General features: G+C 48.8%; 1 protein-coding gene across 4 annotated transcripts in view; it reads right to left on the reverse strand.

Annotated features, from left to right (window-relative positions):
- The window catches only part of LOC105200210 (dachshund homolog 2), a 194,611-nt gene that overhangs the window by 36,855 nt on the left and 130,845 nt on the right, over positions 1-26,911 (reverse strand). For all 4 annotated transcript variants that reach the window (XM_026138009.2, XM_026138010.2, XM_026138007.2 and 1 more), the window contains one exon: positions 9,810-9,893. In XM_026138009.2, the coding sequence (XP_025993794.1) occupies positions 9,810-9,893 (84 nt within the window). The remainder of the gene's footprint in view (positions 1-9,809; positions 9,894-26,911) is intronic.

Raw genomic sequence — 26,911 nt, forward strand, 5'->3', positions numbered from 1 at the left:
CGTGTCTCGGGCGCGGAACCCCGACGACGCGACGACGTGTATCCTCCCCGCGCGAGCGTGTGCACGAGCATAAATATGTGTACGCCCGGGCTCCCAAGTAATTCGCGCAATTTCATCTAAATTCCGTAGCGACGAAATTTCTCGCGCCCGTCGTCTCCTCGCACGAACGAGCGGGCCTATGTAAACGCGCCGCCCCGTACAAATGCTCCGTTTGCCTTCGCGTGCGTGCGTGTGTATATGTATGTATGTATGTACGCGAATTTATGCGAACACCCGTGTACACACAACACGCTTCCTGGATCGTATGTGGCTTGCACCTACGTACGTACGTACACTGGGACGTTTCTTATACTCGCTCTGTTTATTATATATAGTTCGTAGGTAATGGCGCATTATTGGGAAATATGATTAGGTGCAACGAGAGCTCTCTCTCTCTCTCTCTCTCTCTCTCTCTCTCTCCCTCTCTCTTCTTCCCTCCCTTCTCTTTGTCTTTTGTTCCGCTTGTGTACGTCGTGTCCCTCGGCGACTTTTCGCGTGACGGCGATTCCAAGCATCCTAGACATTCGAGCCTTTGTGTGCGCGCGACCGATACTCTAAATGCCACCGCGTAAATATCCGCGGGAATGCTTATCGTGCGCGAGACACGGCGGATCCCCCCTACGTGTATTAATTCATGCACTTGTCGAACCCCCTTCGTACTTTGAGCCCGGAGGTCGTCCTGGTACCGTCGAGGCATTTAAATCGCCGAAAGGCCGACATTTTAGTTTACGGTTTCCGTCTATATTGGATCAAAACGGATATTCGTCCTTCTATCGCTAAAGTTGCATAGAAATGACGTCGTTAATCCCAATTTGTTACGATTCACGAAATTGACAATCTAACGCAGACGTACCATCGCGGTACTGTCGTCGAGGTGTTAAAAACCGCACGCAGCGGTTTGTTCGTGATTAATCGGCAGAACCCGACACTGCCATGCGTGCCATTAGCGCGACGTTATCCGCAGTTATCTCGTACAGATTTTCAACTTCTTGTTGCATAACGTGACTCGAGTAGAGTAATCGCGGCGGTTTTATCTCCACGCGCTAAATCGTTTCCGAGCTCAACGCTCGTAACGGAAAATCGCGTGCTTCTATCTCGCGTTGGAGCGAAAGAGCGGCCGTATATACATAGAAAGTGTGTGCGCGCACGCCGTATATCTGCACGCGCGCACCACGGCGGCTCATACGTATACAAATCCGCGAGAAAAGCCGGAGCCACCGCCTATTTCCCGGCGGAGCGCTCGTGTGCCCCTCGCGTAAATAAGCTCTCCCGTTTTATTCCTTTCTTTCATCGTCGCTCGCGGTATATTTTTCCCGTCCGCCTGCCGGGAATATTACGCACCGCGCACACTTGCCCAGGTAACCGAGAAATTCGCCCCTCCGGCGTGTCAGCCTCGCCCTCGCAGCCAGCTAAGTATCATCGGCCGGCTTCCGTTCGGAAGCACTCAGAATTTAGCCAAACTGAATTTCCCTTCCGTGATGCGAGAACGATATTGAAAAGTCGACGCTGACGAAACGTGTCCCTCCGCTGCGATTCGCTCGCTTATTTCGAGAGAGAGAGAGAGAGAGAGAGAGAGAGAGAGAGAGAGAGAGAGATAACAAATGGATGAAAATACGGATTTTCATGCCACTTCTCTAACAGGCGCGTCCATGCAACATGGGGCGTTGAGATCAACTCTCCGCATGTATGAAAATGCTAAAGCGACGAGGGAAATAGAAAGGCATGTGCGCGAAGGAGGAGGAGGGAGGGAGGAGTGGGGTTGCTCCCGCGGAAGAGCGCGCAGCGAGAAAACGGTACCCCTTTGTCAGCATATTTCTGACGCGCAGATACGTGTGTACGCGTCGCTCTGTCGCGCTATCGGTGCGTTATCTTTAGTATAGCGCGAAGATATCCTACGGTGAAAGAGGAAAAAGTCTGACGCAAACACCGAGCCGTCGGATAACGATTCCTCTTCGCGAGCAGCCCCTTTGTGTCGCACGCGAGATGAGACGAGCACACACCGCGTGTACTTCTTTAAAGAGGCGTTCTCTCCGCTTCGCGATCAGTGATCATCCGTAATGCGAGGTGGCGAGCGAGGCGTGTCGTAATGGCTGCTGCTGCTGCTGCTGCTGCTGTTGCTGCTGCTGCTGCTGCCGCTACCGCCGTCGCCGCTGTTGCTGCTGCTGCTGCCTGCCGCTGTCGCTGCCGCCGCTGTTAATGCTGATGCTGTGCGTCTATTTTTACGGTAAGGAGGGCTGGCACCCATGACGACGCGTCCGTTGCCAGCCACATCGGCGTGCGCAATGCATAAACGCCGCCCGAGGTCCATCAGCGCATTAACAATTATATTACGGAAGCTCACTGTTACGCGCGGGCGAATTCATACGCGCGTGCCTCCGGGCCTTTCCCTCCCCCTCCCCCTCGAGAAGGGGGCGGGAGGCGGCGGCGGCGGCGGCGGCTTGCACACGAAGGGAAAAAACGCACAACGCGAAAGGAGAGGTGGCTGTACACCACCTCGTTAGATTTCTTCTATACTCGTATAGTGCGTCGTGGGTTTATATCAAAGACTGAACATCGCGTTACTATATCGCCGGATATCGGAATACCTATCGGATCGACGCGTTCTTTAAAAGACGGTCAACTTTTGTCGCGTTTCTCCGCTACGTGGAATTTCATTATCCTACGACACTCGACAGTCGCTTTCATCTCTCGCGCATTCGTAGTTATTAACGAATCTCGGCACCCTTGCCAGCTTTGTCCGCGTACCGTCGCGAGAGAAGGACACCGAAAAGAAGACGACGGAAGGGTGGCTTTGGTTACCCTTTGGTCGCGTCGTAACAGTGGGTGTGATTTAATTTTTTTCTCTCCCTCTCTTTCTCTCCCTCATTGCGTGTCCGAGAGAGCAGTGTCATATTCACGAGGTCGTGGCCGGGCAAAGCGAGTGTCGTGGCTGGCCGGACGGAACCGGGGAGAGTCGAGAGAGCGAATTCAAGGGGGGTCTCTCTCTCTCTCTCTCTCCCTCTCTCTCCTCTTTCCTACCGATGTGGTGCTGGAGGGCGGGAACGGGGCGGGAGCACGGAGAGGGCGAGTAGTCTAGGCGAGACTTAATTAAACAGCGGGCAAAGCCAGGTTAGTTCACAAAGTGACCGCGGCACCTACCTACCCTCCTCCGCCCTTGTAGCCGCCACCATCAACTCCTCGAGTCCAGTATAGCTCGGTGGTCCTGGGACATACTGGGTAACCTCGCCGAGTTCTGCGAGGAAAGACCGAGCATCGGGAGCTCAAGCTCGGTCACCTCGATCGGCAAGACGACAACGACGACGGACATTGACCGCTCGACTGGTCGTGTTCGGAATACCGATCGTAAGCCAAGAATCTGGAGTTCTGGCCTCGGGAAATTCAACTATACGCGACCAACTTCGTCCAAAGCCACGTAGTATCGCCGAAGCGAGGTCGTTCGATTGATAAATTGGTATGCTAGCCAAGAGTCTCTTCTCTTTTCTAGATTCTTTCCGCCTCTGATCGCTTCGTCGAGTCTGCCAAGTGGACACGGAGGTGGTTCGGCACGGCGACACCTTTGACGTAGCCACAGTACCCCGCGCCGGTTCCTGCCTCCCTCACGGGGGTGGGTCAGCGAGCAGGGGGCACCGGGCGAGGGAAGGGTTTATTTTCGCGGGGTGGCGCTACACAGCACTCGTTGCTAGCTGGCACACCGTCGCCGCCCAACGTTCTTTTTATCTCAAAGCCGTATCCCTTTTGCGCCTCTTCTGTATTCCTCAATTTCCAATGAGTCGGAATACGACATGAAACGCTAAACTGCCACAAAGGGGGTAAGCCGATGAGCGCGGTCGAACCCTTTGCCCGGTCTTTCTCTTTCCCTCTCTCTCTCTCTCCCTCCCTCTTTCTCTGTGCGCCTCTCGCGCGCGAGTTCTCTTTCGTTGCTTTCCTCCCCTCACGCGTCTCTAACTCTCTCTCACTCTCTTTCTCTCTCTCTCTCTTCCGTCATCAACGACGGATCGGGGTGGAACCTTTCCTCTGCGCTCTCTTTGAATTCTTTGTCACAGTGCATTAGATACGCTCTTGCCGTGTCATTATTTGAAACGGGAGTACACAGAGAATTATGCGACAAAAACGGTCGCGCGCGCACACGGGGCATTCGGGAGCGGGGCACGATGAGAGCACCTCCTCGTTGTCATCGTCGTCGTTATTTTTGGTTTCGGCGTCGCCGTTCGAAAGTTCGACCTTTTTCGAGCTCGGCGGGGCTCGTCCGATCGCCGCTTAACATATTCCTCGTGCTCATTTTACCCAGGCAATGGCAACGCGCCCATTCCACTCGACGGGCTAATACGCCCCTCCCAACTTCCGGCATGCGCGCACCACGCGCGCCCCCCGAGTCTCCCGATGTTTGTCCACTGCGGTGACTTCGTTGCACAGTGAGCTCCAGGACCAACGTTCTGGCGTTCCGCGGGATTCAATGAATTAGAATACTCGGTGCGGGAAGCGCCGGACGCGCGCGACGTTCCTTCGTATGAGAAAGGAGGGTGATGGTCATTGGCACGTTTCCGCGTGTGCGAGTTTGTATCACGTCGGTCACCAATTGACGGGGGTGAGCAATGTTGCGTTCGTCCTTCACCCTCTCTCTCTCTCTCTCTATCTCTCTCCCTGCTTTACGTAGCTACAATAACGAAGGGTTCCGTCGATCGCTATAAACGTTCACTTCAAAGCAGCGAATCAACTGCCGTTATGCATGAGAACGCCGTTGTCATCAACATCGTCTCGTCATTGTCAATTCTTGGTAGACTTACCCTTCGACGTGGAGGACAGTAGGCGAAAGATAAATCGTATACGATACAAAAATATCCAGAAGAAAAATTAGTATCGCTTACTTTCAAGATAATTAAATACATCTGTGATTTTTAGTATAGAGAAATAATTGTCCTCATAAAAATCAAACAAATCATCCCTAGTTATCGGCTTGGCATTCTCATATAATTTTATTTGCGACAAACCAATCGACCGTGCAACGACCCACTTTTTACGGTTCTCATCCTCCGATATTTCGTAGTCATCGTCGTGCTGGCGTGAAATAATTCTTAGTCGCTCTCCCAGTTGCTACGATGTTGTCCATCGCGGCGACATCGGAGGAACGAACGAACAAATGCCGTCGAGGACACCGCACGGGGATGATGCGACGACGTCGGCGTCGGCGTCGGCGTCGGCGTCGGCGTCGGCGGCGGTCGAGCTGAGGGGTCGAAACGCGGGAAAGTCCCTCGGGTCCCAATTACACCGACACCCGATCCCAGCATTACGGCCCGGCTAATTCGAGGGGAGAGTCGTATATAAATCTCGGCGAGTTGATTGTGCAGTTTCAATTCCGTTTGTCGCCCGGCGACGCCGGAGATAACGCGTCGGCAGGTCGTTACAGTTACTTTTTCACTGGAAAGATTAATTCCGCATCAGAGCCGCGCGACGCGACGCTCGTTCGATCGAGCGTGTCCTATAACTGTAACCGGATACGATTGAGATACGTAATGTTTGTCATTAGAGATAACCTTCCTTGCGCGCGCGCGCGCTTTACCGAATTACTGCAAAGATACTGCAAAGACCGTCCACGAAATAATACCGCGCTCATGTCCGTCTGTAATTTCTTTGCGTCTTCTTCGATGGAGATGGGTTTTGTTTCTCAATTATTCGCAAAGTGCCAAGACAAGCGAATCGATAAACATGGCTTAGTAACGCCATGTGATTAATGGAACAACGATCACGCGGAGCCTTTTCTTTGCTCGGAAAATCTCGCGGCGCAACTTAAGGTAGTTAACAACGCTTCTCGCAGCTTGCCGCGAGAGGGATGTGGGTGGAGGGTTTGAAAGGGGTGTTCCTCTCGACGGGTCTCGCGACAAACGGCTCGGCTAATTACAGAGAGGCCGCAGCTCCGTGTAAACTGGCGGCAAAGGCAGCTGTCGGTTCCCAGGCTACCGCGGTTCCAAAGGTTTACGCGTGTCGGGAGCTTTTTGCTCTTGCGTGAAAATGTCGTCGTTCGTTAATTCGATGGTACGATATGTGCCCGACCAGAATATCCGCCAGCGGATCGGATCCAGAAGCCGTCGCGCGCGTTTCTTTCCGTCGTGTTTGTTGTTCTTTCATCCGTTCGCGCGCATCGTTTCAATACTAATATTAATATTACCACGAACGGATAAGTATCGCGCGCGAACGTATGAGCCCGGTTCCGTAAGAATACGAACGCCAAGTTCTAAATGCGATCTTCCGCGTTTGCGTAAGCGCCAGAAGAACGTGGGAAACGCATCTCGTAAGATACGGTGTACTTCCTCATACGGTCCATTTACGTAGGGGAAAAAAAATAGATAAAACAATGACGCCATTCCTGTTCCTGCGTTTTCTGATCTCACAATGTTTATACACAGCACATTAAATATTTGAATTATTTTAGATTATTTTAGATTATGTGGATCAACTTTTACATAAAAAAAAAAATTCAATATTCAACGAATCCCAATTTATGAAATATTAAACACAAAAATAATATAAATTAATAAAAATTCTTACGGTGTCACATAAATTTTTGAATTACTACTCCTTTCCGAAAATTAACAATGAGAAACGAATTCCAACGCGAAGGTCGTTGCTCTTTCATGTATCATATTCTATTCAGACTTGCAAAACGCTGCGCATTCACCAGCTGCGAAAGGTCATCTCATTGTTCGCCGTCGACACAAAGTCGCACATCCAACTAGCAACCCCCTCGCCGTCACGATACCACCGAGAAAGTTAGCCGAATTTCTCGCAACCCCTGCTAAGATAATACGACCACCCACCCGGCGGGTGGTCGAAGATTTCAACCTTTACCGAAATGCCAAACGGGGCTTTAAACGGGCTAATAACGATGCCTTTTCCTTCCCTTCAGCACCGCCGCCCCATCCGTATCGCGTATATACGATTTCGATTCTGCCGCACAAATTGCCCGTAGAATTACGTGTAGGAAGGCACCTTTCTTCGACGTCGTTGACACTCGTCTCTCGTAATAGCATCGTGTAATGACAAGCAATGACGAGACAGTCATTCTCTGAGAATGGCAATTTTTTTTTTCAAGTCGACATCGGCTCCTAATTAATCTTGCTTTTGTGCATACACTTTGTCGTGTATTTTTATACTCGTTAAACATTTTTATTATTGGCGCTTGGAGTTTACCTAACAATCCCGAGCGAATGCGCGCGCGTGGGCTGCCGTCTTGGTATTTTAAACCTCAAGCCCGATAGCTTGGCATAGAAGGTTCGCGCACGTGTGCATCGTACAGCGTTCTGCGGGAAAAAGGGGTGTACAACAGCGAGGTACTCAATCGGAAAAACTGCCGACGGATACGCCCTCGTTAAAGCGTCCCGGGGTCGTCGTCGTCGTCGTCGTCGTCGTCGGCATCGTCGTCGTCGCCGCCACCGGTCGGCGGACGGTAAAGGTTGACACGGTATCTCTTACAAGACGGTCATTAGTCGAATGAGAGGAGGAAGTCTTACGAAGTGCCTGCGTAAATATCTGTGGGACTGGCCGGTCATCAATCATCTTAGAATCGTGCGAGCCGCGAGCCCGCCACGCACGAAATTACGTATCGCCTTACGCCTCGCGACGCCACGAGACCCGCCCTGAGCAGAGAGACGAAATTACACCGAGGGTTCTTCTCTTAACGAACTATTATTTTTTACGAAAGGAATTTTTCCGTCTCTCGAGCTTCGACGTAATTTCGACGTGGAGTTAATACACTCGTCTCGCCGTCACAAAAATATGGAGAGGTAAAACGGAAGAACGTTTCCTTCGAAGGAGAAGTTCATGCCGATATTATATTAAAATATAAATCAATGATGTACACGATGGGATCGCGTCGCATCGCCATGCGATAACGTAATGTCGCACGCGTGCGAAACGCGCGCAGAACGCATACATCGTTCGCACGGATAAAGTTATCGATAGGCCGCACAATGCGGGCGGACTATTTACTATATTTGCGATATCATAGGGCGAGTAATGGTCTCGCTTGACGTTACGGTCGGAAGGACGAAGCAGCAGGGGGATAGAAGATGACGCGAGAAGGAGGGAGAAAGAGAGAGGGTGGATAGGATATTCCGTGAGACTGGCTGTCATATTCATGTATTGACACCGAGCTGGTTGACTAATGGACTGCTGTTGTCACAGGCTCGTGTTACCGCGAGGGCCTGGCCTCGCCGAGTCGTTTTTCCTGAGAATCGACTGAAACGCATTCGCGTCTATAACATTCGTCTCGTGTTTATCGAAAATTCAGTCTCGTGCGAACCTCGTTGTGAGTCATTTCGTACATTAACACGATTCGTGAGGAATTGTGCATACTGTTAAATATATAATATTAACTTTAGCCGCTGAGAGAGAGGCACGTAGAAAAAAAAATTTTGATATCACGTTGCGTTTCACTGAGCAATATTTTAATTGGATGATTTTCCTCTGAGCCGCGCGCGTGGTTACGCCAGTTACCAAAAGACTATTTCACTCGTTATTCTTGAATAGAATAGCACGTCGCGTTTCGTAAAGCCGCGAATGGCGTGGCCGTTCTTCCCGACTTTTACATATTTATCGAGCCTCGCATTGTTGTCACGTCAGACGGGAGAGACGTCGACATTGTCGAGCCTCGAAAATCCGCGATATTATATCTGCAAGCTGGAACCGAAGATTCAGTTCTGATCCCTTTCCCACCAGTTTGCGTACCTTCACGAAGGCACTGCGAATCCATATACGCACCCGACGCGTGGAAAAGTGGAGGAAATGAAAAACGAGTGATCAAAATTTTCGATTAAAGCGACAGCAATTTCACAGTATAATGCACACTCTCATCTTATGTCAGCTTTTGATTTACGCGAATTCGAATTTACATGGTGGGTTACAGGTAACGCATTAATCGCGTAAATTGAGAGTTATCTGTATACCCCTCTCACCTGTCCGTTCGATATTTCATCGCGCCCAATAACACGTTTGGCTTTTATAACAAATGGCACACGCGAAATTTTCGTTTTTGTTGATGCGCTCGTCCAGAATTATATACACGCTACGGAATTACAGAGAAATTAATGAATGAAATCTCGCACCAGATAGATAGGACTTCGGTAAAAGGGTCATGGAATTGAGTTGCATGAAATTGAGTGTGTAGGTTAAAGGGAAACGGGTAACGAGCTCGTAGCGGCAACTATTCTATTACCGTGTGACATTTGATACGAACTCGGTTAGGCGATCGCGATCTCCGGCCCGATTCCTGCCATTAGACGCGAAGACGCCTAGAAGATGCCGAGTCGACAACTAAAATGGATGAAGGGCGCGGGAGTTAAAGGCTCCAGAGAGAGAGAGAGAGAGAGAGAGAGAGAGAGAGACCCCCAACATAGAATAATAGATAGCGGAGGAATCGACGGACGTACGGACGCGAGACTTTACAGCGCGGTGCAGCTCTACGGCTTCTTGATTTATCGGCGAGTTAAGCCTCGCCGGCTTCGAAAACCCGCTCGAGGCGTTCGATGCACGCCCATGAGATTACCGTGTGTCGCGAATCGCGCGCTCTCGGCCCCCGTCAATACGTTGTTTGCCGGCCAAGTCAATTTTCTCAAAGCTGTAAGTGCGAGGACGAGTGCGGTGCGGGCTGGGACTCGTGCGCCACTTGTAAACTCGAGTAAGCCGACCGTCCGTTTCGATTCGATGCTTCGCAGAAGGACACACCTCCTCTCTCGCGATCTCGAGACCAGGTAAAAATCTTGTACTCTTGTACTCACCTCGCACCTTCTGCTCGTCTTGTAGCTGCCGCTCCAGACTGTCCTTGACCTCCCGCTCTCGGAGAACGTCCATTTTCAACTCGGCTGTAACACACGCAAGATAATGGAAATTTATTTAAACATTCTTGCGTACTCTACCCAGAGAAAGGGAGACAAAGAGAAAGATAGAGAGAGAGAGAGAGTGTGAGTGAACCATCTCGGGATAGGATTCTTCATTCAGTTCTGTGTTCAGTTCAAGTTCTCGCTTCCCCTATCATTAGTTTTAATTGCTCGGTTACCTAGTTCGCGCGAGGATGCTTAAGACAACCGAGTGTCTCCATCCTCCATGAATAATTACTAGAAATGGTCTCATCTTCTCGAGAAGACTTCGTCGAGGAGGACCAAGACTCCGACCGTAAATTCTGGAAACGCGAAGGATTTGAGAAGATATCAGCTATAGCCAGTGGTTAATTTGACAATAAGAGTCTCTTCTACCCATCCACCCTTCTTCCCCTGCCCTCCTCGCGCTACCCACCTGCCATCGTCCGAGAGGTGCTGGCGGGGAGGATATCGCACGGTTGGCTGAGTTCGTGATTAAATCCAATGGCGATGGGCAGACCAGAGCTCGCATAGTTACCTCTAATAGAATTATATTAAGACATGGAGTCTCAATCCCCCGTCCCGTCCTCACCCCCGCTTCCACCTGCTTAGTTCATGTTTCTCGTCTCGCGTACGACTTCCCTCCTCGCCCCTTTCTCCCTATCTCCGTCTCCGACTTGCACAACTCCCCCGTTCCCGTGGGAGCCACCGCGCTAAATTAGCCATTTCGAATCTCTGCTAGAGGGTCGTTAGGACGAGTCCAGAAACTCGTTGAACGGTACTAAGAAACTCCGTGCGCCACGCGGTGACCAGTTTTCAGTCACTCTCGCGGCGAAACGTGACGTGCTGAGGTAAGCGTCGTATATATATGTATAAGCATATAAATGAGAAAATTAAAGAGCGCGTGAATGTGTAAACGACCATCTCTCGAATTATAGTGCTCGAAAAAATCTTTTTAGAGTTAAAGGATAGCAAAATCATTTTTGAGACTGGTAACACGATAAAACGTTTCCGGGCTCTAACTCAAGCAAGCTAATTCGATTTAACGGAAGAAAAGTAAGACGGTGGAAGAGGCTCCCCTCTCTCCTTCCTCTGGCTCGTTCGCTTCTCGAATTACATTGGTGGGCAATGAGCCACGTAGCTCGTAACGCACGTCAGCTCGCCGGACAATTTGCAGATTTTTCGCTACGCCATTAACAAGAAATTGTACGCTGTAGATTGGAATTGAGTAGATAAAATTGAACATAAATTTAAGACACTAAAGTTCATATGTTATAAGGACGGAAACACGTTCGGCAATTATTTTATTTATTTCGAGCTGAATCCATTAAATTTTTCACATATCTCATCGGGGAAGTTTAATAAAATTCGAAACAACGTTTAATCCGCTTATCGCATTTCGCAAGCTTTTAAAAGACTCTCTTTTGCAGACTCGTGTGTATGCTACCGTCGCATTAGCAGCAATTATTTCCTGACCCGGGTTCTCGTGGAGAATCCAAAAAGTTTCGCGACATACGTTCAGGCCGAAGTAACGACGAAAGAGAGAGAGAGAAAGAGAGAGAGAGATATGAAGTCTGACAGAGAATCAAGCCGGTAGATTAGGTAGGGCCGCGTCGTCTCAGCAGTCTGCCAGCAATTTGAGAGCGTTTGCGAGGTCCATTAACGGCGGTAACTCTTCACGACCGGCCGCCACGAAGATTCAATTTGAATGCTAACCAGAATAGGAAGTTCGCGCCGGGGCCCCATGGTATATACGCCGCGCGCAGTGTTCCCTCCCTCCCCCTCCCGTTCCCCTTCAGCCCCCGTTATCCCCTCGCCACCCTGTTATTGCCAATTTCGGCGCGTTTCTGCAGCCCACTTTGCGATCGTTTAGATTATCATCTCTGCCGGTTTCTCTTTCTCTCGACGGCCCTGGATACCTTCCATCCTGCCCCGTTACCCCCTTTCCCGCATCTTCTACATTCTGCTTTCCCCCTCACCCCTCCCACTCCCGATCCGCTCTCTCTCAAACGTTTCCGGGGATAATTGAACTTTATTAGAGATCGTCGTCGACGAAACACCAGCCCTTGCATCCACCCCGAGGCTTATTCCGGATCGACTTGATTCCGAGATGCTTTAACGATTACTCCGCTCGCTCGCTTATCTTTCTCTCACTCGCGAAAACGCCTCTCGAATCCATACCGCGACGAATATCTCGAGACAACATCGGCTTCCGTTCCTTCTTCGTCGTCGCGTGCTACGCCTCGTCGATGCGATTTCGCGTTCAAACAAAGTTGAAAAATCAATTTTTAACCAAAACTGTCTCTCGCGATTAGCATGTATGCGGCTTAACTTGCCTAAGAGCACATCTCTGCTCGCTACATCGCATCCGAATTGCTTTCCGCCTAAAGGCAGATGCTATGCCATGTGCGAAATACCTTCCTTCAGATCTTACATTCTTTTTGCCGTAAAGCGGCAAGTGAGCCTCGCCGAGGGACGACGGCTGGAAAAGTTTGTCGCGATGGAAAAAAAAAAACTGGAAATCAATTATGCGAGCCAGCGTTCCTCGCTCTGGGGGAAGAGCGACCTTATTGAAATTTGGCTGCGGGGTCGTGAGCATTAAAATTGCAGGGATTAATATTAGCCGTGGTGAAAAGCGCTTTACTCGCTTTCCTCGTAAGGAAATGATTCCACCGTGCCGCGCCGCGCCGTTCGGTTATAAAAGCCCGGCCCGTTCTATCATTCTTATGTCAATTAGACGAGCCCTAATCGCGACCCGGCTCATAAACCGAGAATTATATCTTTAATTTTAGCGGCCGTATTCAGCCGCTTGCGAAACAGGATTCTGCCCTACGCGCTTTCTTCACCGCTGCGACGAGACCGCTTTAATCACGACGGATGGTAATTAATGATGAGAAACTGTCTGTGTGTTTGTCGCTCATTTTCGTTACTGAGACGTTCTGATGTACGGAGAAATATAAGTTACAAACGGATCGTATCGATGTATTTTACATTAGTATTATACTTCTGTGTTAATTCTTACTGCTAAATCATCTTCTTGGTTACTAAAAAATACTCAGTGGTTGATACAAGGATCGTTTGATAAGTCTAGAAAATATATCTAATAACATGGTACCACTAACATCAAACTGATGAATGACGTTTACCTGTATGTACAAAATTTCAAATAGATTCGCTAATTGGTAACAAAGATTTAAGATAAACTATTTATGTTTATTAAAATACACCATTTTTGCTTTTTTAAAAATGGAAAAAGATTAAAATTCGAATAGTATAATTATAGTGCACGTAATTATAATAAATTACTTAATTAATGAACTACTTTTTTATTTAAAAAAAAAAGTAAAAGTATAGTTCACTTTAAGTAGTTGTCACAGCACAATTAATTAACGAATGTATCTAAAATTTTGTACTTACAAGTTTGAAGGATGATAGTTAGGATCATATCAGTTTGATCTTAGTGACATCATCCCACGTATTTTCTAAGGACTTTTCAAACGACCCTCGTATTATATGGAAATATCCTATAGAAAAGGATGAATGAGAAGTAATATACTTGGCAAATTATTTTGATGTTATTCCGGATCTTTCAGTAGTTAAGTAATTAAATAACATAACTATATAACCGAAGAGACGTATCACACATGTTAAATCTACCACACGCCGCATATTCGTCGGTCTTGTAACGCACAGTTGTTAGAGTCAAAAAAGTAATATAACGGACACTAAATTACTAATCAATTTAACAATTTTGATGCTAACAAGCATCTATAGGATCTCCCCCATCCCGATTAAATAGTTAAGTCTTGTCTGTCGTACCTGCGTGTGCACGATCACATGCATCTCTCGGCCAGGCTGTTAGGCAGTGTTAGTGGCGGATACATTTCCGAGAGCCGCGCTCATCACGATTTACGAGTTTCTCGCCGAACGGCGAACGATATCGCGAGCGGGCTCGAGCGGACCTAGGATCGTTGGCGATAATAATTTTCACGGTGGCGCGAGCACTCGCGTAGTAACAATAACGGTGCAACGGAACGTGCATGGCACTGTTACCGGAGCGATTCATGGTTATTGATTAGTATATACGGTCGCAGGAAGACGAGAGAGGCTGCGGTATAGCGTTCACAACCCCCGAGGGCTTGTACCACGACGTGGTGTACACACAGGCACGCACAAGCACAGATATTATGTGTATACACATTTACAATATGCATGTGTACACGTATCTACATTGAATGTATGTATGTCTCTACATAGCTGCGTACACTCGACGCTAAGATATTCGCAGGGCCCTAAGGCAACCCTCAGAAACAACAATGTCAACTTGCCCGGCGTGGCCCGCAATCGTTTGAATAGTATAATGTAGTTTTCGTGTTACAACTCACTCTCCCTCGTGCACAAGGCTCCGCCTAGCGTCTATGAAGCACCAATCTTTTCTCTTCGCCTCCTCGAAACATCTAATGTCGCGCGTGGTCGTCGCGACGCGCGACGCTTTCACGGGAGAATGAGATATTTACAAATGAGAAGACCGAGAAGGAGACCGAGGGTTCTCGAAACTCTAAAGCGAGATCGGTGGGTATTTATGAATTTAATTTTAACGGATCAAGAACGGTAATAAAGCGCGGGCAGGAATTAACCGCCGGATTATTTCGGTAATTTACAGCCCCGGGGATCGCGCGTCTGGCATTCTCTTATTTGCATCGCGATACCCACGGTGGTACAGTTTCGTATATCCACCACGGTTCCTTCCGAAGAAAGTTTTCCCCTCGAAGAGTTTAATTCCGATAAAATATCTTTTTCTCACGTGTATCTTAATTATGTGCGCACGCACGATCTCGCGTCTCGATCGCTCTCATCGTCGTTTCGCGTTTCTCAAAGGGGTCCGGCGAGGCTCGAAGCAAACTCGTCGGTCGAAGCAAACTCGAATTTCATAAATTTCGCACCCTAATCCTCATTAATCCCAATGTTGTACTATTTGCCTACGAGAAGATCCGCCGCAAGACGCCGACGCGGCGGACCGCTGGAAACGAGAATATTGTTGTTTCTACCCTTGCATGTTACAGCCGAATAATGATTAAGTATATACCCCGGCGAGAGTTGGTCCTGTCCTCCGGGCATACGGGTCCTTCGCGGGAGATACCTTCCGCCGCCGAATTTCAATTGTCGACCGATGCTAACGACATCTTCGTATCCTTCGCGATGTCCAGAAAGAACGTTGTAATCGAAACTCGGCTCGTTACAAGTGCAAAAAATAATTCTAGTTAATTCGTACGCCTAGGTACGTGTGTGTGGATGTACTTTTAGTTAACAAAATGCAGTGCACCAATTACGCTTACGTTAATGTATACACGGTTATTCAATCTCCGTGCTTCCACGAAATAAGCACATCCTATCGTTCGAAATTTACAGAATGCCAGGTTGTCGATAATAATTAAAACTTTCTCGCGCACTCGGCACAGTTTGACTTGGCCCCGGTGAAGCAACAGCGCAATAGTTATCCCATGCGGATTACGGTCCTTGGCTAAGGGCTACAAGGGCTTCCCTCCTCCTACGGGATTTAAGACGGACTTAGCCCTTGTTCCGGTCGCTGACCACTTTGCCTCCCATTAACCATTAACGGATCTAACGAAAATAGGATTAGATCTCAGCAGCTAGGTCTTCGAGTTCGGTACGCACTAAAACTGCCGGCGCGGCGCACGTAGGTGGGCGTCGGATTTCTTGCTCACAGCTTCATTGGCAGATTATCGAAGGTTCTTGTCTCGTCTTATCGGGGACGCCTCTCCTTCGCCGATTATTTTCGCACGAGCGTCGAATCAGCGGACGAATCGGTTTTACGCCACGACTCATCGCCTTTTGATGATCGTTCAAAAAATATCCACGTAAAATTTATTAAACGTATCTTTGCTTTTAATTTATAATAATTCATAAATTTATCAGATAATTTTTAATTGTGCTCTAATTGATAGCGATACAATTTTGCGACGTAAAATCATAAGAAAAAATAAAAGTCGTCTTAATTACATTATTTAAGTTTAATAAATAAATTCAACGAATAGGAGCACACAAACACACACACACACGCGTGTGTGTCTTAATCAATAAAAACGTCCAAATGATTTGCATTGAATCTTACGAGTCGACGGATCGGGCAACAATCGATATCTTGTCGTACGGCATATCTCGACGCTAAAGTTCTCTTCGCTCGAACTCTCGCGCGGAGAGATATGCCGAAGAGCGTTTTCGCGTTTCAAGATAATCCCATTCTCGCCCTCTCCCTCGGGGATAGATCCTGCGGGATATCCGACGGAATTATTGCACATTCGAGTTACACGTGAACAAGAACTTCAAACTTTATCGATCCAAGAGCTGTGTTGATATTAAACCGATAACGATAACGAACGTTTAGTTGTAAACTGAAACAAGTTCCTTGAATATTTTAACATGGAAACTTTGCGTGATTCATCTTCAGGAATTAGACAAGAATATAATTAGTGTGACTAACTCGAAGGAGAGCGCGAGATTCCTTTGGAAAGAGTCAAGGAACGCTTTTGATCGCGATTCCCGCATTTTTCTGCATTCATAAAACAGGCAGTGGTAATTCTCAAGTTAAATCGCGAAGCGGCCGAGAAGACCGTATGGAGAAAACGCACACGAGTGGTGACTAAAACAAAAAAAAAAACAAAAAAAACCATTGACCGTTTTCCTTCTCCCCTTCCTGCAACGCACCGTCACGTAGCACTGGATCTTTATCATTATTACGACTGTCTGACTGTTTGACTGCGCGTGCATGCCATTGCGGCCGTGTACAGCGCGAGGGACATTAATGGCTCGCGATCGTAAAATCTGCAGCGGTACGAAGGCGGCGAGGATTCTTTCTACAGTTTATCGAATAATAATATAATCCTTTAACGACCCGTAGAGAGGGAAAGAGATAGAGATAGGATACGTATCCTTTAACGAGGGCGCGCACCTTCCGCTTCCTAACCCATCGCTTAATTACCGGGCGCGGGTATACAATTTAATCAGATCGGCGATTTCACCGTTACGATAACGACGCACCGATTTATACGGAAGGTTCGCCGCCCTTCGATCGAGTGACAAATTCCACGTTTTCAACGGGGCGCCGAAGCGAGGGAGCTCGTCGTTCTCGTTCTTAATCCCTCTGGTTTATTGATTTGACGCACGCTCGTCCAGAAGTTTACGTATGTACGGTGGAGTATCGCGTGCGCCGGAAACGGCACGAGTTGTAAAAATCGGGTTCTCCACCTCTCGTCCCGCTCCTCCACCGCGTGCGAGAGACAGCTGTCGTAGCCGCCTGCCCGCCCCCATTTCTCCCCCTCCGATCTGCCTCCGCGTGTGTCACTCGAGACCGTAATTAACAATCGTTCTAATGAATTCGCTCGGGCTATCTTCATCTTCGTACAACGCACTCGAGTTACGAACACGACGGGGACGACGCGACGCGACGCGACGCGACGCGACGCGCGGTGACGCGCTTCGAGGCGCGCCTATAATCGAGTGTCCGCTTATTACGACCGGGTAATAATTCCCGGTATAAAATTATCATTAAGATTGTCGTTGCACCGCCAGGACTGTCCGCTCGTTATCTCGACAGGTTGCACGGGCCGGCGTTGGCGCGGCACGACGCGGCACGAGAGAAAAACAAATGGGAGAGAACACGTAGCGTTTTTTCAAATGCGAATGAATGCGTCAATAAAAAGTTGGTAAGTGCGGCGCCGGCTTACCGCGTGGCGTTGAAAGTGCCTCTGTATGCGCGGCGCAGGTGTAACTTAAAATTAATACTACGGCCCCGCGCGCGTTATTAATTTTATTGATGTCGCGCATTGGCCAATTACGCCAATGACATTTAACTTTATGCAGCGTCTCTTCATCCGCTCATTTCTACTGCAAATACAATCGCAATTTAGAAGGAGAGAGCGTAATCTAAGATTAATGTCCCCCGGACGGAATGTGCGATTAATCATGGCCCTTTTTTTTAATATTGCACAAATACATACAAGTACACAACGCGCGCGCGCGCGCTCGCTCGCTTTCTCTTTTATTCTCGATTCTCTTAAAAGTACAAATTAATCGTCAAGAAAGTTGAAAGGTAAGAGAACGCGCGTAAGTAATAGATTTTATTTCGCATCGCGTGTTGAAAGCATCGAAGCGACTCAACTCTCGACAGCCGGCACTTTTTTCGTCTCGTTCCACGTCTTACCTTTCTTTCTGCGGTTCGTAAATAATTGCCCAATGTAATAAGACATCACCGAGTGGCTCAACACCTACGCGCTGATATCATCTTTATGGACACGACAGTGTCGGAAGCGTAGTTTTTTCCTTTGATGTGCCAACGCATACTAGCGCGACTATGTACACCGGCGTGCCGATTCGAGTAAGCGGCGCTCGACTTCGCTGAAGAGATAAAACTGATATAGTTCTTAATGCGAAGCGCAACCGCTCAATTAGTAAATTAATAATTAAACACGTACAGATCGACACAACGATAGAGAGGAGGGTTAGGAGAGAAAAGGAACAAGTTAATGCACGCGAGTTACGTCTCTCTCCGTTGTGCTCGTCGCACTTAAGTCTGCACTTCCTCGTCTAATCCCTCGCTGATGTCACGCAAGAAAATTAGCGTCGTAGGTGCGGATTATCGCGCGCATTATCCGCGATTATGCGCATTAACTGACGAGGGGGAGGGCGTTTCGCTTCGAAATCCAATTATCGCATCAGAACGCAGGGAAAAAAGGCGTCCAACGACATTTACGCGACGCGATAGTCTTAAAATGTTTAGTCTGAAAGCTCGTTCGTGTGTTCTCTCTCTCTCTCTCTCTCTCTCTCTCTCTCTCTCTCTCGCTCTCGCGCATCCGGTTCTCTTATATTGTACTTTTATCGAAACTCGACGGCAATAAAACGTACCCTCGCGCGCGTACGTCCTGACCGTGTCTCGTTCTCGCTCTCTAGGCGCGATTCCGCGCGACTTCGCCGCGCCGCAAATCGAAACGCTTTGTCGCTTTGTCGAGTCGCAACAAAATATTCGTACCTCGTGGCAATAAACGACGTCGTTAACGACACACAGTGTGTACCCCTTCTTCTCGTACCACTTCTCTCACGCGCGGCCGTTACTACTGCCCTTTTATTGCCGGTAAATTACACGCTTTATTCGCCCGCGCGACGACCCGAAAGCAAACTATATAATTGAACGGTAGTTAAAACTGCGGTAGGTCAAGTCCCTCTTTTTTTTTTACTCCGGCCTACCCGATCTCGCTTCCTCCTCTCGTCGCTGCTGTCGTCGCCGCACCTCGCGTTTTATTTTCAGCGTCGCGCCACGTCGATACCGCGCGTTGGCGACGTTTCCTTCGTAATTAATCTCTATCTTTTTTTCCCCCCTCTTTTTCAGGCAATGACCTTACCCGCGCGATCCGGAAGCGATTTTAATTTAATTCCACGGAAAAACACGACGAATTTTAATTTACATCACCGCACGCTGATCCCGTGCGACGTCCGATCATGTACGGAAGTACGTACGAAAATTGGATAATGTGCGTGATGCGTGCGTGTACACGGCGACGCCGGAATTATGCTGAAATTACGCCACCGGGAACGTAATTAATTTCGATCGTATCGCGCGGAATCGGGACGATTCTGAGAAGAGAAGGCGCGCGAGGGAGAAGAGTCCTGCCCTCTTACTCCCCCTCTCTCTCACTCTCTCTCTCTCTCTCTCTCTCTCTATCCCGATAACACTTAAATACCGAAGGCGATAAAATTCACCGCACGATGAAACAAAGTCGCGAACCAGCCGAGAAGGCAATGGCGCGAGAGGACTGTTCGTTGCGCCGCGACAGAGATTGTTTCCCGCCCTTGTCCACCTCGCGAATCCCACCGCGGTGTCGAGAGGGAGACGCCGTAAATTTTCGGTTTATAAATGTCGTCGATGTAAAATTACCGGAGACAAAGATTTCTCTTCCTCTCGACTCCTTACCTCGTTGTACAAACGGCCATTTTGTTACTTAATTCCAAGGCGTTCGCGCTGCATGGTGTATACATACAAGGTGGCGACGCAACCGGCGCTCGACGGGCACCTACTGGGATCGATGTCTCCTCGCGATCGTTAAATCTGGAATTTAAGTGACACCACCGCTGTAGAGTGAAAACGTCGCGCAGTTTATCGTTCGTACCTCGCGCCTCTCTTCCACGTACGCGGGGTGAGATCTTCTCCGAGATCGGAAGTCGAGAAAAAGACCCGCCCGGCGGGCTTGTTATTCGAACGATTCGAGTGCGCCGCGCCGGTCGGCTTGTTAAAATCGAGTACACGGTGGCGCGATTTTTCCTTTCGCGTCGTCCGTCGTTCGCACGATTCGCAAACGCTGAAGAGAAGCTTCTAGACGACCACTTATCCTGTCTACCCACTCGGGAGGGAGTCGGATTTAGCGTTATTTAGGACGTCATTAAGACGAAATTATTTCCCTGCTAGACAAACACAGACATATCCGTGGCGAAACGAACGCGAAACTTATTTGCACGCCGCATCGGCAAGAAGGAGGAGAAGCGCGGTCGGTTCGAGGGCGAGGAGGGCCCGTGGCTCCTTTTATTGTTAAATAAATAATCAACTAGTTGTTCCCCGTGTTAGGCATAATTTATTAGCCTCCCTAGCACCATCGGGGCCCCTTCTCTCCCTGAAATTCTTTCCTCTCCGCTTCTCTCCGCTCCTTCGCGAAGGCGCCTCCTTCTCCTCCAACGCGCCCAAGCCTTCCGCGTGCTCGTTTGGAGCTCGTTCGGAGCACATCTCTCGTGCGCGTTATACAGACCGCAGACCGTTTATTCTTCCCTTTCCAGCCTTTTCTGCCCTTCTTCGATTCTTTTTGCGGTGGCTTATGCCAGGAATACGAGCTCTGCGCTTTCTTTAATTGACAATCCAGCGGTGCCCTCCAGCTCGCTTCCCCAGGTGGGAATGTATCGACATCCGCGGCCTGCAACATCGGCCGGCGACATCGTATTGTCCTCACAATTTTTACTCTTCGTTCTCTCGTGCGTGGGATATCTTTCGCATATACCTCTTACCGTGTGCGCACGCGTTTCACGAGTAGGGTGCATGCACATGCGTACGCCGCTACCTGCGTCCGGCTTCTCGTTTCTTTGCGATTTACGAGTAACAACGAGGTCCACCCTGACCTGGGCGCCAACAAGTCTCATTAGAGACTTTTTGTAAATATCGCGAACGATACTCCGATACGTCGGGAAACAAGACTCTAATAGAAATTACCAGGAAACGCTCGATTTTTGAAACAGTTACTTTACGCGAGACCAGAAAATACAATATGAAGAAAATGATAGAGAGTCTAGTGAATTTCATAAAACAAAATAATAATTAATGAAAAATATATATATACAAAAAAAAGTGGGATCACGAAATATCTTATAATGTACGGTTGAAGCATTCTTCGACAATTTGTAGTCGATGCTAAAGCCAGGCTTCTGAGTTATAAACGCAGATGTAGAGGGCCGTGTCGCGCGCCCCGGGAGGGTGGCTGCGATACCCGGGAGGATACCCAAAAAGCATACACGGCCGCGTCGGTCGGGCGCAACAAGAAACGGTATCCTTCCCAGTCTTGTTACCACGCGGGCAAGTGGAAGTTAAGCGCACATGCAGATACAAGGAGCCGAGAGAGAGAAAGAGAGAGAGAGAGAGAGAGTTACGATTCCGCCGGTCAGTTTTTTACAATATTGTTTTCCTTCGTTGGATCATTCCGTTCTATCCTCGGCGTTCTGCCCTCGCAACCGCGCCTTCAGCACTCGCGATTCCTTGACAGGGACTCAGCTCGATTACCGCTCCGAAGGTAATTAAATATCTGCAGTCCGAGCACGCCAGCCCAATGCGCTACCTTAACGATTGTCTGTGGGTCAGAGGTCGGGCCCATCGTAGACGTAGGCACTGCGCGAGCACACTTGTGGCCTTCTCTCTTAAATAGGATGTACTTATATATATGTTCATATACAACGCGAGCGAGAAAGAGAGAGAGAGGGAGAGGGAGAGAGAAAAAAAAAGACAGATACAGAAAAAGAGTGAGCAACCACCATCACCATCGTGGCGGTTATACGAAGCGGCACGAAGAATAGCATGGGAATTATTATGCTTATTAAGGTGGAAAGTAATAAATTATAGGCGGCTAATAATGGGAACCGCGAGAGGCGTAATTGATGTATGCAGAGGAAGTTGTTCTGGTCTGGCACCGTGCGCTCTTCTCGGATATGCGTGTAAACATACATCTATGTTACACGTAATATTGTACATACATCGTGTGGAAAATATTTAATGGCGTAGAGAGGTCCCGCTCTTTCCTTCCTGTCTCCCTCCCTCTCCCCCCCCCTCTTTTGGGAGAATCTTCTATGGCGTCGTGGCGTTTAAAATTTGAAAACTAAACTGTTTAATGTACGCGCGGTACGGCGCGCGCCTCTTTTGTTCCATCTTCTACCTGCGAACAGATCGGCAGGTTTCTTTTGCTCTTCTCACAGAGCAATAAAAGTGCCAGCTATTTATTGCTAAGCGCCACCATATAACGATTCTCCGAGAGATGCGTCGCGGCTGTTCGAGGGAGGGTTGGTTCGGAGGTCAATAAACCGATTCCACTCTTAATTAAATCTAAGACAATACCCTCCCCCCTTCCTCTCCCAGACGCTAATTAAAGCAAACAGTCGACACGGCAATAAAAACCGCCGAGACGCGAAATGAAAAGATGTCGCGAGAGCAATGATTTCTAGGTTTATCGAGCTACGTAACCACTCGCCGCGCAGCGACCATTCGCAGCGAGAGAAGGAAAAAAAAATTCAACTTAATTAATAAATTAATTTTATAACGTGGAGAAGCAATAGCGAGAGAGCACTCGATCGCTTATTGATTCGTGTACAAGATAAGGTAGATGGAGAACGAGAAGGTGGAAAATAAAGAGAGTACGAGGGGAGGAAAAAAAACAAGCGTGCCGCCGATACACGTGTGCGTACATAGTTTGCGCGATAATGGCTGCTCGCCAGGCGATATAGAGATAGCCTCGGTTAAGCTAACCTATCTCTCCATGCACGAGGAAGAGAGAGAGAGAGAGAGAGAGAGAGAGAGAGAGAAGGGTAGGAGGGTCGCCGGTTGGCAGGGTTAAGCATAAATCAATCAGTCTGCATTCAACCGCGAGCGGAGAGAGAAGGCAACCACCGGTTCGAACGTCTCGAAAGTTCACGGTAGGTGGACGTTCGGGACGTTTGTATCAACATTTCTGTTTGCACTGCGAAATATTTATGTTGGCCCTTCCCGTCTCGCCTGCCAGAGACCCCTTTTTTCCACCCGCGAAAAGAGACACACGAATGCATCTTACTCCTCGGCACGTATTTCGCGGTTTTGAAAGTATATAAAATATTTCCCTCGGCGATCCCGCGAAGGTCTTAAGTTGTAGTACTACTGCAGCCTTGAAACGACATCGATAATCGAGGAATTCGTGATTGACGATATTGCTTGCGTGACTGTAATGGCTCTCAATCGCGAGATGCCGTACCGATCAGCGCGGGAAACGATCTCGTCTCGTTTGTATCTCTACGTACCACGACAGCGGCGTCGGTAATTCGCGTTCCATTCGTAACGCAGACACCTACTCGATGGCTGGGTACCAGCGGCCGCATCCCGCCTCTCCGTCGTGCCGCATCGTCGCACGCGGTAATAGGATTTCACGTGAGCAGCCTCCCAAGCAGCGGCGGCCGAAAATCGCAGGGAGTTTATGTAGCGAGATGCGGTCGCCGCGTTGCCAGCAACCGTGAAGAGCGTGGAGGAGGGAGGAGGGGGAGGGGGGAATGAAGAAGAGGTCGAAGAGAAAAAGAAGAAGCCGCGAGATACAAAGAAAACGGGGAGATGTTGCTCGCGGCGTCGAGGAAAGTGGCGGAGAATAGAGCGGACAGAGAGAGAGAGGAAAAGACACAAAGAGGCAATGGCAGGGGAGTTTCAGGAAGAGATAGAAGAGAAAGAGAGAGAGGGGGGGAAGGGAGAAAGAAAGACAGAGAGCGAAAGAGACGTTGGGGCTCCTACAATTTTAATTAACCCGGTACCGGGCACAGAGAACCGATCGCGATCGAATCGGGTGCACGATCTACAAGGAATCTACATAAGATCCTCCACTCGCGGCTACAACTCAATCCCCTCTTTATATTCCGCGCCCGAGGAGCCTTAACCGGGGGGCCCCGTGGGGCCCGCGCGCCAGACACCACGATGCCACGATGCACCACACATAATCCTCGCCGTTGGTCCCGCCACGGCTCCTACGCTCCCCTTATCTCGTCCAAGATCGAAGATAGTAGCCTCACTGCCGCGCTCTCGCTGGCTCCTCGGCGGGCTCATATTGTCCTTCGTGCGGCATGTAACTTACCGGCGGCAACGAGAGGGAGATGCTCGCCTCTTTTTCTCACGAAAAAGAGGATCCTTCTTAACTACGAGATGCGTGAGCATCTACTCGTTTCATGCATAACAAGCAAATATTTTAACGACTAAAGAAAATATTATGCACGTTTTGTAAGAAAGGTGGGAGCGCGTTGCAATTACTTTTTTGGGGGGCAGAATCTCTCGCTCGCAATTATCATTTTCCCTTTGAAACGCTTTGCGAGGCTTCTATAGCTTACGTATTAACTGAATTACAATCGTAATGAAAAATTGAATACAATTTTTAAAAATCGTGAAAAAAAAATATTGAATACTTATTAATGAGATAATCTCAATATGACAATCTCAAATATTATTCAATAACGAATTTTATTTTATTTTATTTTTTCCATTTGTCCTCGATTGCCCTCATTTCTTATTCTATCATGTAATTCTGCATTAAATACTGTCGAGCCGAGTATCATTTTAATAATACTGTTACGATTTTCGAAAGGTTTGCATTGGCGCTGGCCGCGTCATCGTAAAAATCCCAATACGCGTCTCACGATGTATTAGCGCATTTACGAAAGTCAAATCGCGCGACGCAAGAGATGATAAATAATAAACTGCTTCCAGATCTGCGACATGCTACAATTCTCGCGTCTCTTTTTAGGAGTGCAGCAACGACGCGACGTCGGTTCCCCTGCGGTAGGAGAGCGGGCCGGTTGCGTGAGAGGCCCGTCTGACAAAGACGAATAATATCGATAATATTCCGCATCGAAGGCATCCCGTCCCCGGATTGGCTTAAAACCGACCGGGCCAAGCGCGGTACGCGTGTGTATATTCGCGTGCGTGTGCGCGATGCATGTACGAAGGCGCTCGGATCTCGTGCCGACGGAGATACGGATGCACCCATACTGAGGCTTGGAAGGTTCGTAACACGATAGTGGCCGTATGTAAAACCATCTGGTGTAAAACGAGCTGCTGGCTCGTTCGAGTATTAAATCGGGCCTCTCTTACTCTCTTTCCGACTACTTCCCCCGCTGTCCCGTCACCGTAGAAGTCGTCGTCGTCGTCGTCGTCGTCGTCGTCGTCGTCGGCTGCCGCTGGTCTTTTTTTTTCTTTTCTTTTCTTTTCTCTATACCGCAGCAGCGCCCTTTATCCTCCACCTTCTCCTCCTCTTCCCCTTTTCCCGGCCTGTCGATCGACTCGCGCTGCATGGAGATCTCCGCGTCGAACGCGCGCGCAGAATCTGTTAAGCCGACCAGCAACAACCGCCGCGCCGCGCCGCACATTCCGAGCTTAACGTCGCAACGCGCGCCAAATGAACTCGTTAGCGTTCACGTGTTCGGTGTCCGCGAGTCGGCTCCTCGGCCGCTCGACCGAGCGTGTCGCTTCCTATTAAAATACGCGTGCTCACTGGTCCGAGGAGTCGCGGAGAGGGAAAGAGACCTCTCGATCGCGATACCGATCGCTCGTTGCATGATGAATGAATCACGGACTATCGATACGAATGCAAATACATAAAGATAAAAGAAGTTGAAAATCCAAAGATCCTTGCTAAATCAACATTGATAACACATTAAAAAAGAAATTTAAAAAAATATGCTATAGCATAATATTCTTCCACTTGATAACATGACGCTTCTTCTTTCCATCTCTCACGTCCAACGTTGGCGATATCATTAGGGATGTCGTCGAGAGAATGCCGAAAGAAAAGCACGAATTATGCAAGTGGATCGTGCTCGTGCACCTCGTTGCGAGGAGGGCACGATCGTCGAGAACTGTTCGTTAAGTCGCTAAGTCGCGAGGGTGGCGGTAAGTGGTGAGAGTGGCGAGGGAACGCGACGAGGGGGCATCGGCCATGGGAGAGTTGTCGATTTCTTTTTATCGGATCTCCCCGCCTCGAGAATCTAACCGTCTCCTGCGAGTCGGCGGCGGGCACATGCAATCGCGAGGAACTGCTGAAGCGCCGCCGCCGAGATCGCAATGCATTCCTAACGTTAGGGCCGGCAAAACGCATTAGTTAACGGCCCTGAAAATGACACTTTGTATCGGCTAATGGGTAATTAAAGTCCCGGAGTTACGTTTCGCTCGGAATTTATTAAACGCGCCGCTGGGACGCGCGTCCCGGCACTCGACGCGACTGGATATCGGATCGGAGCGTTTATGGGGATCCGCCACTTAAAACCTGCGAAAACGCAGATAAGAAACGCTCGTACGTCGAGAACCCGCCCGTTGAGAATCGCGATATGTCCCCGTCGCGTCGGCCAGCCTCTCTAAACTGATCTAACAACCGCCGATGAGACCTACGCTCGGCGCTAAATGTGGCAATTTGATTGCGTACCTGAAGGGTCACTTAATAAAATTATAATTTTAGGAAAAAAGTATCCAAAGAAATACCAAGATTCTACGATATAGCTATCTACGATATAGCATTCCAGGAGACGCTTATATCCCCTAAATCGATCTGCCAAATCTGCGACGTAAATATCAGACTTCAATAATAATCGATGGTGGCGTATTGTTAAAACACAGAAGCGGATATAGCCGATCGATAACAGTTTGCGGACGAAATTGGACGATTACGTGAAGAACAGGATTTCGTGTAAAAACACTCGGTTCGCAGCGC

This window comes from Solenopsis invicta, chromosome 12, assembly GCF_016802725.1.
Source record: "Solenopsis invicta isolate M01_SB chromosome 12, UNIL_Sinv_3.0, whole genome shotgun sequence".
In the NCBI taxonomy this organism is placed as follows: domain Eukaryota; kingdom Metazoa; phylum Arthropoda; class Insecta; order Hymenoptera; family Formicidae; genus Solenopsis; species Solenopsis invicta.